The sequence below is a fragment of the Puma concolor genome, unplaced genomic scaffold, assembly GCF_028749965.1.
Source record: "Puma concolor isolate L17-30 unplaced genomic scaffold, mPumCon1.1.hap2 unalloc_scaffold_38, whole genome shotgun sequence".
Taxonomy (NCBI): Eukaryota; Metazoa; Chordata; class Mammalia; order Carnivora; family Felidae; genus Puma; species Puma concolor.
This window is the reverse complement of record NW_028240245.1, coordinates 75829-89322: the sequence shown is the minus strand read 5'-3', so window position 1 is coordinate 89322 and position 13494 is coordinate 75829. Positions and strand designations below refer to the sequence as shown.

Sequence of the window (13494 nt, the reverse complement as noted above, 5' to 3'; positions counted from 1 at the left end):
GTACTAGTGATACAACCGTCCGGCAAGACATCTTCCTTTTCTCCTTCTCCATCTCATTATTATAAAAGGAAGAGATAAATGATTATCTAAGGTCTCTCCCAGTTCAAATTCTATTGGGTCTGGATAAAGGGAATGGAGAGCGGGGCCTCGAAAACCAGAAGGAGGAAGAAGGAAGTCCCCCCCCCCACTCTATTGGACGGACTCATGTATTCCACCTTCCATCATGCTTGAAGACTAGCCCCTTCACCCCACGACTTTTGGCCCTCCCTATCCCTTCTCCAGAGCCTCTGAGAAGGTCTGTGGCCAGGCCCGATGCCCACCGCCAGCAGCAACGGGTCTGAACATTTCCACCCCCGTCCCCCCACGATCTTTCTAGTGAGCAGGTGCTCTGTGCCAGTCCCATTCTAACTCGGGTTTGGCTGGGCAGCTAACTTTGCTGGATCCAGGTAAAGCATTAGGCCAAATATGTATTCTTTCTGCCTTTGGTGATTTCCTGGCTGTAAAACAAGGGGATTGAAATAGATGAGTTTGAAAATCTAGTTCTAAAATTCTACTGTAACGATTGCCAGACTAATATTTACCTTGAGCTTCCTTCTTTACCTTCCTTGGCTGCTGCTCTATGAGAATAAATCTGTTTTGGAAGAGAACATGATCACAGTTACCCATCACAATAACCACTCCCTCCAAATCTTTATTCATTCCTTTGCATTTTAGGTCTTCTCTACCCAGTGAGAGGATAACTTTTCCTAGGACAGGAATTTGTTTAATAGTCCTTTGACTCTTCAATAACACCTAACTTGTGTGCAGCTGGTAATACGTTTTACTGACTGTCTCAGATAACATTCGACAGATAATTCCTAATAAAAATTCTTGGGAGGAGGAAAAGAAAAGTGTCTACCAGAAACCTAAACAGCAGCACTGTTTTAAAGTCAAGGACAAGAGTAGGATGTGTGTTATCACTGCTTCTATTCATTGGTGTTGAGGAGGTCCTAACTGATGCACTGGGAAAAAATGGAGTGGTGGAAAGGAAGAACTAAGACGTATTTGCATACGAAATTACAGACAAACTAAAAGGCCCAAGAGAATCAACTAAAATTTTATTGGAAGAAATATGAGAATTCAGTAAGATGGCTAGATATAAAATCAAGAGATCAACATGTAAACCTCAATGACTTTCCTATGTTCCATAAATAATTAATCAAAAAACGGAAGAATTATCCCATTTACAATGATCAATAAAAAGGCATAAAGTACCTAGGAATAAACTTAGCAAAGAATGGGTAAGACCTATGAGATGAAAACACTAAAGCTCTTCTGAAGGACATTAAGAAGAAACGAATACATGATGTGAGACACTATTTTCCCAGAATAGTGTAAAGATGTCAGTTCCCTTCAAATTAACCTACAAAGTCAAGGCAATCCCATTCAAATCCCAAGACAGTTTTTTAAACAAAAACTGGCCAGCTGACATTTGGTAGAGAAAATGTGCAAGCATAGCTACAAACTGTATGAAAAAGAAGATCACAGAGCAGACATTAAAATACGTTCTTACGGAGCAACTGCAGTTAAGTATGTAGCGTGATACTGATACAGGAAAAGAAAACCAGATTGATAGAATAGAGTCCAGATAAAAATAGTATTTTAGATCCATGAAGAAAGAATGAACCATTCAATAAAAGATTTTAAAGTAACTGGATCTTTACGTAAGGGAAAAAAGTTAGATCCCCTACCTCGACCGTACCAAAACACCACACAGATTCCATACAGATTAAAAATAAATAAATCACAACAAATATTATAAGAGTACAGAAGAAAATATCAGAGACTGTTTTTATACCATGAGGCGAAAAGGCCTTGTTAACAAGACCCATGTCCCATAAGCCATGAGGCAGATATGGTGACGGACTGTCCACACCCTCCTGTTCATCGTAGTCCTTGCCCCCTTGATCCCCTGGATTGTTTGTCCTCTTCCTGTTGATTTATAAAACTCTCTTCATATGAGATATATTCATCCTTTCAAGGGCTTTCACTGAATTTCAATGTTTCAAATATTTGTCAGTGTTTTTATCGTGAAGGAGACGGAACCGTGGGATAGGAGACAGGCTGACTGCAGGCACAGCTGGGTTCTGCTTTGGGTTTTGCCACAGGGGCCTTAAGCTGATCCCCTTCTATGTATGAAAGAAGGATGGTGATATCATCCTCACAGGACTGTGGGGATTAAATCAGATGTCTGGTTTATTCCAAGCATAAATCAGACAAGACGATCAAATCTATCAAATGTTTCTGCATGTGGTATCAGGTCACAAAGCTTTTTCTCACCACAAGATCATAAAAGTATTGATTCTATTTTCTTCTAATACTTGGGCGGGTTCTTGTTTCTCTTTTTTTACATTGACTGAAATATGTTTTTTTAAGGTGAGAAATAGGGATCTGTTGTTATTTTCCTCCCAAATAATTAAGCAGTTGTTCTACTACCATTTATTTATTTTCGTCCACTGATTTGAATACTAAAAGGTAACATTTCAATGTTTATTTATTTTTGAGAGTGACAGAGAGAGAGAGTAAGAGTGAGAGAGGGGCAAAGAGAGAGAGAGACACACACAGAATCCAGAGCAGGCTCCAGGTTCTGAGCTGTCAGCACAGAGCCCAACACAGGGCTCGAACTCCTGAACCATGAAATTATGACCTGAGCCAAAGTAGGACGCTTAACCAACTGAGCCACCCAGGCGCCTCTAAAAGGTAACATTTCAAAAGTCCTAGTCACCCACGGATCTGTCTATTGCTGGACTCTGTAGGCTACTTCACATAAATATTAGGTTGCATTATTCCTCCTTGTGAAATTGACACAATGCCTCATCTCTTCCTTTGAACATCATTATTGTCCACTACAGGAAAAAAACTGCATGGTCTCTGACCTCAAAAAGTGTATCATCTAAGTAGGGAGAGGAAATAATGAAACCACATAAAAAAATATACACACAAGGTTAAACCACATAGGAATTTAAAACAGCAATAGGAGTTTATAGAACTTCCCCAAAAGCAAAAGGCTGCAGGCCACCTCAAGATGCAGAGTACTGACTGGACAATGGCCAATGATTTCTCTTCCCAGAGGTCATGGTAAGCTGACCCCACGCTAGTTCCTAGGCTCTTAGGCTGAGAAATCAGACCCTGATCTCATCAAGAGAGAACGCACTTCTTTCTACATGGAGGCAATATCACCTCACCAATGTCACAGGATTGATCAAAATCAGAATGTCAGGTCAAGACTTGACAATAAGGAAAACATCCGTTCCATAGATAGGGCATCTGTGTCTACATGATTGGGCATTACCTCCTGTGGAGACAGGCCTCTGTGGCACGCTGAAGTATAATCAGAAGGCTATTTGGTGAGAAGAGAAGTGGAAGAAAAGTAATTAGCTGAATCCAGTGTTTAATGGAAAGGACTGAGGTAGCTAGATCCATCCATCTGCCCCGCGGGCACAGCCCGGCTGGTGGGCCTGACTCTCATCTGCTGCCTGAGGTGCCATCTCTACTCTTAGGCAAGGCTAGGTGGGCACTGCCCATGTTGGTCTCTTCCTCACCATTTCTATGCCTTTACTACTGACCAACCCTCCAGAAGACAGACATGTTTCTCCTTAGCAGTTAATACATCCAGTCAGGCTTTACTCGAGTCTGAGAGACCAGGAAGCCTTACATATCTCTGCTCTGATCCATGACCTTGATATTTCTCTCTTGAGGAGCTGCCTTTTAACAAACTGTTTAGCATATTTTTGTTATCAGGGGAGGGGAATGCGTCACTGTAGACCCTAAGAAATGGTGACAATCTCACAGAAGGACTAGGTCCAGGAGTATTACAGTATTCGGGGAAGGCTTTGTGAAGAAAGATGAACTCGAGTTGGCTTTTGAAGGCTCATGGGACTTCCACCAGCAGAGTGAAATAAAGGAATTTCAAGTGGGCAAAGTCACCAACAAAAGTAGGAATGGGCATGGTCTGACTAGGGGATGGTGGGGGGCTGCTTTGGCTGAAATGGAGGGTTGCCATGACAGATGGCAATATATATATATGTATATATATATATATATACATATATATATATATATACATATACATATATATATAATAAGCATATGTATATTTGAATAAATATATTGAATATATATTCAATTCATACATAATTGAATAAAAGGTAAACAGGCAAGCTCCAGGAATAGGCAACTGTAATTATGACAAGCTTTGAGTAGCCTGATGCAGGATTTTAGCTGCAGGGTTTTAACTGAACCTGTCTACACAATGCCTTGCGAAGTGGAGGAGAGAGCTGTAGGTACATCTAATTAATCAACAAGATGACACTTTTATCTCTAAGCCATGCCCTTTCTTCCGAGATGACTGATAGCTCCATGAAGGTGAAGACTATTTCTCTCTCACCATTTTAGCCAACGAGGAAAGAAATCAGTGGTAGGAGGAGGATGACTGGTGAGTGCATCGAATCGACATAATTTTTTTGAGTTGAAGAAATTTTACTATCGTGTCAACTGTGGCCTTCTTAGACCTAATGTCTCAGAACAAGCTAATGGCTTGTTATCTTGGTTACAATCCACAGATGTCTCCCGGCAGTGGGGTTCCTTTTAAAATCCCTGGAATATACTTTGCAATGAAAGGACAAAGCCTATCTCCTTCCTCCAGACTGAAGAGGGATATCAGGTCGTGATAGGTGGGAAAGTGGCTTTGATTTTCAGTTTGTGGGTTCTGAATCTATTATAAAGAAGGAATATAGTCTGGGAATCTGAATTAATTGTTGTCCTTACCTCAATGAGACAGAAAACTATGATCAAAATCATCACTACTACAGTCACAGATATTGCCAAGATGAGTTTGTTGTTATAGCCATAGCCTGGAACTTCTTTTGTGAGCTAAAAAAAGGGAAAGAACAATGTTTTTAGAAAACAGAGATAGGATGAAAGTTAACTATTCTTTAACGACTCTAAAACCCCATTCTTTCCGATGAATCGCTTATAGGTTCTTAAGGAATATACCAAATCTAATGTGATATGTAATCTTAATCATTAGCATTTTCTTCAAGAATTTATGTATCTTGTATGTTAGGTCCTCTTTTTGTCTACTCTGGGAACAGCGGCACTGTTTCCTGAATGAGCAAAGTGGCAGATCATTGCCTTAGGCAAAATTATGTGGCCAAGACAAGACCCGGACTAGGAGCCCCTGGTCCTTGTGCTTGGGTCCATGTCCTAAACCACCTAAATGTCGAGACCCCACATTTTGGGATTTATCCTCACCTCCCTTGACTCCTGCCCTCTCTGTTCACTCTGGACTTCTGTGCTCTCACTGATATAGTTCTCATTTTCCCATTGGTCCGTATCCCACTCTGCCTTGGACACCTTTACTTCTTGCTGCTCGCTGAGAAGCTTCATCAGGAGGCCTGTTCTGGAGATGAGCTTGGCACAGGCCAGCTGCATGTGGGTCTCGGAGCAGTCCATTTTCAAAGTCCGGATAACATGAGAAATGAGGCTTCTCACGTCATTGTTGGGGATGAGGGACTGTAGCTGCTGGTTTAACGGAATTTCAAACAGATCACCTTTGACACAGTGAAGCCTGTGGCTTTTGGGGGCAAGCCAGTGCCCGCATTGTGGTATTCCCATTGTGTATCATTGGTTTGTTTAACGGTCGGCATAGAGTTGTCTGCAGTAACAGTAGAATTAGCAGTGGAAAGATTCTTACGGTTTGTGAATTCAGGGAGGGTTTGTGCTGGCACAGTAGTGTTTCCTGTAGAAATATTTTCGTCAGAAACATTTTGGGCAGTAGCGTTCTCTGCAGTAGTGTTTTCTCTGTAAGTTCCTGAAGGAGCAAATAATTCTGGAAAAGGATTTTTCTGAGGACTCAGTTCTCCCGGAGATGAAAAATCCTCTCGTGAAGGGGAATTTATGAGGCTCCTGACTGCAGAGGATGGAGGCCTCTTTGCAAGCAGCTGTCTATTACTGAGTGAACTTTCCTTTCTGGACTTTCGATTCAGTTTGGCCTAGGGTGTTCTGTGGACCACATGGGAGCGACTTTTATGAAAGCGGTGTGTTTTTCTGGGGTGTGAGGCTGGCCCGAAAGCCTTCATATTTCTAACTCTAGCATTTGCATCTTCTAAAACAAAAACGCTGTACATGAAGTCTTTTGATTTTTTTTTTTCACGTCAGGTGGGGATTTTGGAGCGGGGGTGGCAGAAGGCCTGCCCAAAGAGTATTGCTTCAGGAAAGAAGAGACCGCTGCCTTGTGCTCCTCTACGAACGAAGGCTCTGTATTGAAGGAGCTTCCCATTAATTTGCTGGGCCTGTGCGCCACGTGAAGCTCCCCTGGGGATGGTCTCCTGAGCCTTCTTTCCTTGGCCATGTTCTCCACAGACGGCTGGGCGTTCTGTTTCCTCTGGATGTTCTGACGTCTCAGTTCTTTTAAGTGCCTTTTCCGTATGCCCTTTGGGCCCTTGATGACCTTGTTCACTCTCAGGAACTTTTTCCCCACACTCTCAACCTCGTCTAGGCTCTTCTCCTGCGGTTGGGCAGTTTCCAATTTCTTTGGAAAGATTTGACATTTAAACTTGGGACCTAATCACTTAGATTCCACCTACACCTGCCTAAATAACCCAGAAAGCCGCCAGAGGATTAGCAGAACGGAGTCTCCGGAGCCAAGCGCAGATGAGAGGCCCACAGAAGAGGGGCCCCTCCTGAAGTGGATCACCTAAGGAGAAGCGAGCTAAGCCTGCCCCTCCTGCCCACCCCAGCTAATACGCCTACCCACCCCAGCTAATACGCCAGATCCCCAGCATCACAAGCCTGGCAGTGTGCAAGTAGCCCAGATGGGCCACGCCACCCTACAGTGAATCCCGCCCCTAGGAGAGGAGAAGAGAAGGCACACACCAGTCTGACTGTGGCCCCAGCGGTGGGCTGGGGGCAGACATCAGGTCGGACTGCGGCCCCGCCCACCAACTCCAGTTATACACCACAGCACAGGGGAAGCGCCCTGCAGGTCCTCACCACTCCAGGGACTACCCAAAATGACCAAGCGGAAGAATTCCCCTCAGAAGCATCTCCAGGAAATAACAACAGCTAATGAACTGATCAAAAAGGATTTAAATAATATAACAGAAAGTGAATTTAGAATAATAGTCATAAAATTAATCGCTGGGCTTGCAAACAGTATGGAGGACAGCAGAGAATCTCTTGCTACAGAGATCAAGGGACTAAGGAACAGTCACGAGGAGCTGAAAAGCGCTTTAAACGAAATGCAAAACAAAATGGAAACGACGACAGCTCGGATTGAAGAGGCAGAGGAGAGAATAGGTGAACTAGAGGATAAAGTTATGGAAAAAGAGGAAGCTGAGAGAAAGAGAGATAAAAAAATCCAGGAGTATGAGGGGAAAATTAGAGAACTGAGCGATACACTAAAAAGAAATAATATACGCATAATTGGTATCCCAGAGGAGGAAGAGAGAGGGAAAGGTGCTGAAGGGGTACTTGAAGAAATTATAACTGAGAACTTCCCTGAACTGGGGAAGGAAAAAGGCATTGAAATCCAAGAGGCACAGAGAACTCCCTTCAGACGTAACTTGAATCGATCTTCTGCACGACATATCATAGTGAAACTGGCAAAATACAAGGATAAAGAGAAAATTCTGAAAGCAGCAAGGGATAAACGTGCCCTCACATATAAAGGGAGACCTATAAGACTCGTGACTGATCTCTCTTTTGAAACTTGGCAGGCCAGAAAGAATTGGCACGAGATCTTCAGTGTGCTAAACAGAAAAAGTATGCAGCCGAGAATCCTTTATCCAGCAAGTCTGTCATTTAGAATAGAAGGAGAGATAAAGGTCTTCCCAAACAAACAAAAACTGAAGGAATTTGTCACCACTAAACCAGCCCTACAAGAGATCCTAAGGGGGACCCTGTGAGACAAAGTACCAGAGACATCGCTACAAGCATAAAACATACAGACATCACAATGACTCTAAACCCGTATCTTTCTATAATAACACTGAATGTAAATGGATTAAATGCGCCAACCAAAAGACATAGGGTATCAGAATGGATAAAAAAACAAGACCCATCTATTTGCTGTCTACAAGAGACTCATTTTAGACCTGAGGACACCTTTAGATTGAGAGTGAGGGGATGGAGAACTATTTATCATGCTACTGGAAGCCAAAAGAAAGCTGGAGTAGCCATACTTGTATCAGACAAACTAGACTTTAAATTAAAGGCTGTAACAAGAGATGAAGAAGGGCATTATATAATAATTACAGGGTCTATCCATCAGGAAGAGCTAACAATTATAAATGTCTATGCGCCGAATACCGGAGCCCCCAAATATATAAAACAATTACTCATAAACATAAGCAACCTTATTGATAAGAATGTGGTAATTGCAGGGAACTTTAACACTCCACTTACAGAAATGGATAGATCATCTAGACACATGGTCAGTAAAGAAACAAGGGCCCTGAATGAGACATTGGATCAGATGGACTTGACAGATATATTTAGAACTCTGCATCCCAAAGCAACAGAATATACTTTCTTCTCGAGTGCACATGCAACATTCTCCAAGATAGATCATATACTGGGTCACAAAACAGCCCTTCATAAGTTTACAAGAATTGAAATTATACCATGCATACTTTCAGACCACAATGCTATGAAGCTTGAAATCAACCACAGGAAAAAGTCTGGAAAACCTCCAAAAGCATGGAGGTTAAAGAACACCCTACTAAAGAATGTGTGGGTCAGCCAGGCAATTAGAGAAGAAAGTAAAAAATATATGGAAACAAGCGAAAATGAAAATACAACAATCCAAACGCTTTGGGACGCAGCGAAGGCAGTCCTGAGAGGAAAATACATTGCAATCCAGGCCTATCTCAAGAAACAAGAAAAATCCCAAATACATAATCTAACAGCACACCTAAAGGAAATAGAAGCAGAACAGCGAAGGCAGCCTAAACCCAGCAGAAGAAGAGAAATAATAAAGATCAGAGCAGAAATAAACAATAGAGAGTCTAAAAAAACTGTAGAGCAGATCAACGAAACCAAGAGTTGGTTTTTTGAAAAAATAAACAAAATTGACAAACCTCTAGCCAGGCTTCTCAAAAAGAAAAGGGAGATGACCCAAATAGATAAAATCATGAATGAAAATGGAATTATTACAACCAATCCCTCAGAGATACAAACAATTATCAGGGAATACTATGAAAAATTATATGCCAACAAATTGGGCAACCTGGAAGAAATGGACAAATTCCTAAACACCCACACTCTTCCAAAACTCAATCAGGAGGAAATAGAAAGCTTGAACAGACCCATAACCAGCAAAGAAATTGAATCGGTTATCAAAAATCTCCCAACAAATAAGAGTCCAGGACCAGATGGCTTCCCAGGGGAGTTCTACCAGACGTTTAAAGCAGAGATAATACCTATCCTTCTCAAGCTATTCCAAAAAATAGAAGGGGAAGGAAAACTTCCAGACTCATTCTATGAAGCCAGTATTACTTTGATTCCTAAACCAGACAGAGACCCAGTAAAAAAAGAGAACTACAGGCCAATATCCCTGATGAATATGGATGCAAAAATTCTCAATAAGATACTGGCAAATCGAATTCAACGGCATATAAAAAGAATTATTCACCATGACCAAGTGGGATTCATTCCTGGGGTGCAGGGCTGGTTCAACACTCGCAAATCAATCAACGTGATACATCACATTAACAAAAAAAAAAAAAGAGAAGAACCATATGATCCTGTCAATCGATGCAGAAAAGGCCTTTGACAAAATCCAGCACCCTTTTTTAATAAAAACCCTTGAGACAGTCGGGATGGAAGGAACATACTTAAAGATCATAAAAGCCATTTATGAAAAGCCCACAGCTAACATCATCCTCAACGGGGAAAAACTAGAGCTTTTTCCCTGAGATCAGGAACACGACAGGGATGCCCACTCTCACCGCTGTTGTTTAACATAGTGCTGGAAGTTCTAGCATCAGCAATCAGACAACAAAAGGAAATCAAAGGCATCAAAATTGGCAAAGATGAAGTCAAGCTTTCGCTTTTTGCAGATGACATGATATTATACATGGAAAATCCGATAGACTCCACCAAAGTCTGCTAGAACTGATACATGAATTCAGCAAAGTTGCAGGATACAAAATCAATGTACAGAAATCAGTTGCATTCTTATACACTAACAATGAAGCAACAGAGAGACAAATAAAGAAACTGATCCCATTCACAATTGCAGCAAGAAGCATAAAATACCTAGGAATAAATCTAACCAAAGATGTAAAAGATCTGCATGCTGAAAACTATAGGAAACTTATGAAGGTAATTGAAGATTTAAAGAAATGGAAAGACATTCCCTGCTCATGGATTGGAAGAATAAATATTGTCAAAATGTCCATACTACCCAAAGCTATCTACACATTCAATGCAATCCCAATCAAAATTGCACCAGCATTCTTCTCGAAACTAGAACAAGCAATCCTAAAATTCATATGGAACCACAAAAGGCCCCGAATAGCCAAAGTAATTTTGAAGAAGAAGACCAAAGCAGGAGGCACCACAATCCCAGACTTTAGCCTCTACTACAAAGCTGTCATCATCAAGACAGCATGGTATTGGCACAAAAACAGACACATAGACCAATGGAATAGAATAGAAACCCCAGAACTAGACCCACAAACGTATGGCCAACTCATCTTTGACAAAGCAGGAAAGAACATCCAATGGAAAAAAGACAGTCTCTTTAACAAATGGTGCTGGGAGAACTGGACAGCAACATGCAGAAGAATGAAACTAGACCACTTTCTCACACCATTCACAAAAATAAACTTAAAATGGATAAAGGACCTGAATGGGAGACAGGAAACCATCAAAACCTTAGAGGAGAAAGCAGGAAAAGACCTCTCTGACCTCAGCCGTAGCAATCTCTTACTCGACACATCCCCAAAGGCAAGGGAATTAAAAGCAAAAGTGAATTACTGGGACCTTATGAAGATAAAACGCTTCTGCACAGCAAAGGAAACAACCAACAAAACTAAAAGGCAACCAACGGAATGGGAAAAGATATTTGCAAATGACATATCGGACAAAGGGCTAGTATCCAAAATCTATAAAGAGCTCACCAAACTCCACACCCGAAAAGCAAATAACCCAGTGAAGAAATGGGCAGAAAACATGAATAGACACTTCTCTAAAGAAGACATCCGGATGGCCAACAGGCACATGAAAAGATGTTCAACGTCGCTCCTTATCAGGGAAATACAAATCAAAACCACACTCAGATATCACCTCACGCCAGTCAGAGTGGCCAAAATGAACAAATCGGGAGACTGTAGATGCTGGAGAGGATGTGGAGAAACGGGAACCCTCTTGCACTGTTGGTGGGAATGCAAATTGGTGCAGCCGCTCTGGAAAGCAGTGTGGAGGTTCCTCAGAAAATTAAAAATAGACCTACCCTATGACCCAGCAATAGCACTGCTAGGAATTTATCCAAGGGATACAGGAGTACTGATGCATAGGGGCACTTGTACCCCAATGTTTATAGCAGCACTCTCAACAATAGCCAAATGATGGAAAGAGCCTAAATGTCCATCAACTGATGAATGGATAAAGAAATTGTGGTTTATATACACAATGGAATACTACGTGGCAATGAGAAAAAATGAAATATGGCCTTTTGTAGCAACGTGGATGGAACTGGAGAGTGTGATGCTAAGTGAAATAAGCCATACAGAGAAAGACAGATACCATATGATTTCACTCTTATGTGGATCCTGAGAAACTTAACAGAAACCCATGGGGGAGGGGAAGGAAAAAAAAAAAAAAAGAGGTTAGAGTGGGAGAGAGCCAAAGCATAAGAGACTGTTAAAAACTGAGAACAAACTGAGGGTTGATGGGGGGTGGGAGGGAGGGGAGGGTGGGTGATGGGTATTGAGGAGGGCACCTTTTGGGATGAGCACTGGGTGTTGTATGGAAACCAATTTGACAATAAATTTCATATATTAAAAAAATAAATAAATAAAAAATAAAATATAAAACAAGGTAAAAAATAAACAAAAAATAAACAAAAAACCAAATGAATGAATAAACAACAACAAAAAAGAGAAAACACTTGTAAATATGGAGAACAAACTAGGGATATGGACAAAATGAGTGAAAAGGGTTAAGAGGTACAAACTTGCAGTTATAAAATAAATAAGTCACCAGATGAAAAGTACAGCATAGGGAATATCGTCAATAATACTGTAATATACTTATTGTGGTGAGCATTTCATAATGTATATAAAAGATCACTGTGTTGTACACCTGAAACTAATTTAATATTACATGATCTATATATACTTCAATAAAAGAGATAATTGAGGGGCACCCAGGTGGCTCAGTCAGTTAAGCATCTGACTTCAGCTCAGGTCATGATCTCATAGTCTGTGATTTCAGGCCCCACATCAGGCTCTGTGTCTACAGCTCAGAGCCTGGAGCCTGCTTCAGATTCTGTGTCTCCCTCTCTCTCTGCCCCTCCCCCACTTGCACTCTGTCTCTCTCAAAAATAAAAAATAAAAAAAGATAATTGACTATTTAAACAAAAAAAATAATATGGTGTGCTAAAAGTAAAACGTATGAAAACAATAGCACAAAGGTCAGGAGGGGAACAATGGAAGTACACTATTTATTGTAAGGTTCTTATACTATTCATGAAATCATATCATATCATTTGAAGATAGACTGTGATAAGTTAAACATGAACACTACAAACCATTAAACAGCTACTAAAATAACAAAACCTGAGTTGTAACTATTTATCCCCCCACCAAAAAATAATAAAACGTACTAAATCAACCCAAGAGCAGGAAGAAAAAGAAAAAGAAAAGAAACAAAGAACAGATGGGATACATAGAAAGAGTAGACAGTAGCTTTAAATGTAATCCTATAAATAATTACATTAACTATAAATGGTGCAATCACCTAATTAAAAGATAGAGTTGTCATACTGGATAAAAAAGCAAAAGCCAACTATATGCTGTCTATAAGATTCATCTTCAATACAAAGATATAAGTAGGTTAAAAATATGGAAGAAATTATGCTTTGCTAACACTAATCAAACGAAACCTTGAGTGGCTATATTTACTATAGGACAAAGTCAATTTCAAAGCGAAGATATTACCAGGGATAAATGAGGTTATTCCATTGTGATAGAAATGTCAACTAATAGAAAAGACATAACTTAAAAATTTATGTATCTGATAATAGAACTTCCAAATATATTAAGGAGAATAGGAAAGAGAGACACAAAAGTACACAATTATAGTTGGAGATTTCAATATCCCTCTCTCAATAATTGACAGAAAAAATATATAGAAAATGAGTAATGATACATCAGACTTGAAAAATACTACCAACCTACTTGACCTAGTTGACATTTATAGAATACTCCACACCAAATCAGCAGACTA

At 40.6% G+C, this 13494-nt stretch overlaps 1 protein-coding gene across 6 annotated transcripts in view; it reads right to left on the bottom strand.

Annotated features, from left to right (window-relative positions):
• The window catches only part of LOC147571237 (leucine-rich repeat-containing protein 37A2-like), a 35191-nt gene that overhangs the window by 1509 nt on the left and 20188 nt on the right, over positions 1 to 13494 (bottom strand). For 5 of the 6 annotated variants that reach the window (XM_086696504.1, XM_086696505.1, XM_086696503.1 and 2 more), the window contains 2 exons: positions 4807 to 4911; positions 582 to 631 (listed from right to left, as the gene is read on the bottom strand). In XM_086696504.1, coding sequence (XP_086552630.1) covers positions 582 to 631; positions 4807 to 4911 — 155 coding nt within the window. Of the gene's footprint in view, positions 1 to 581; positions 632 to 4806; positions 4912 to 5292; positions 6711 to 13494 lie in introns of those variants that run through there. The other variant, XM_086696501.1, reaches the window with a different exon arrangement.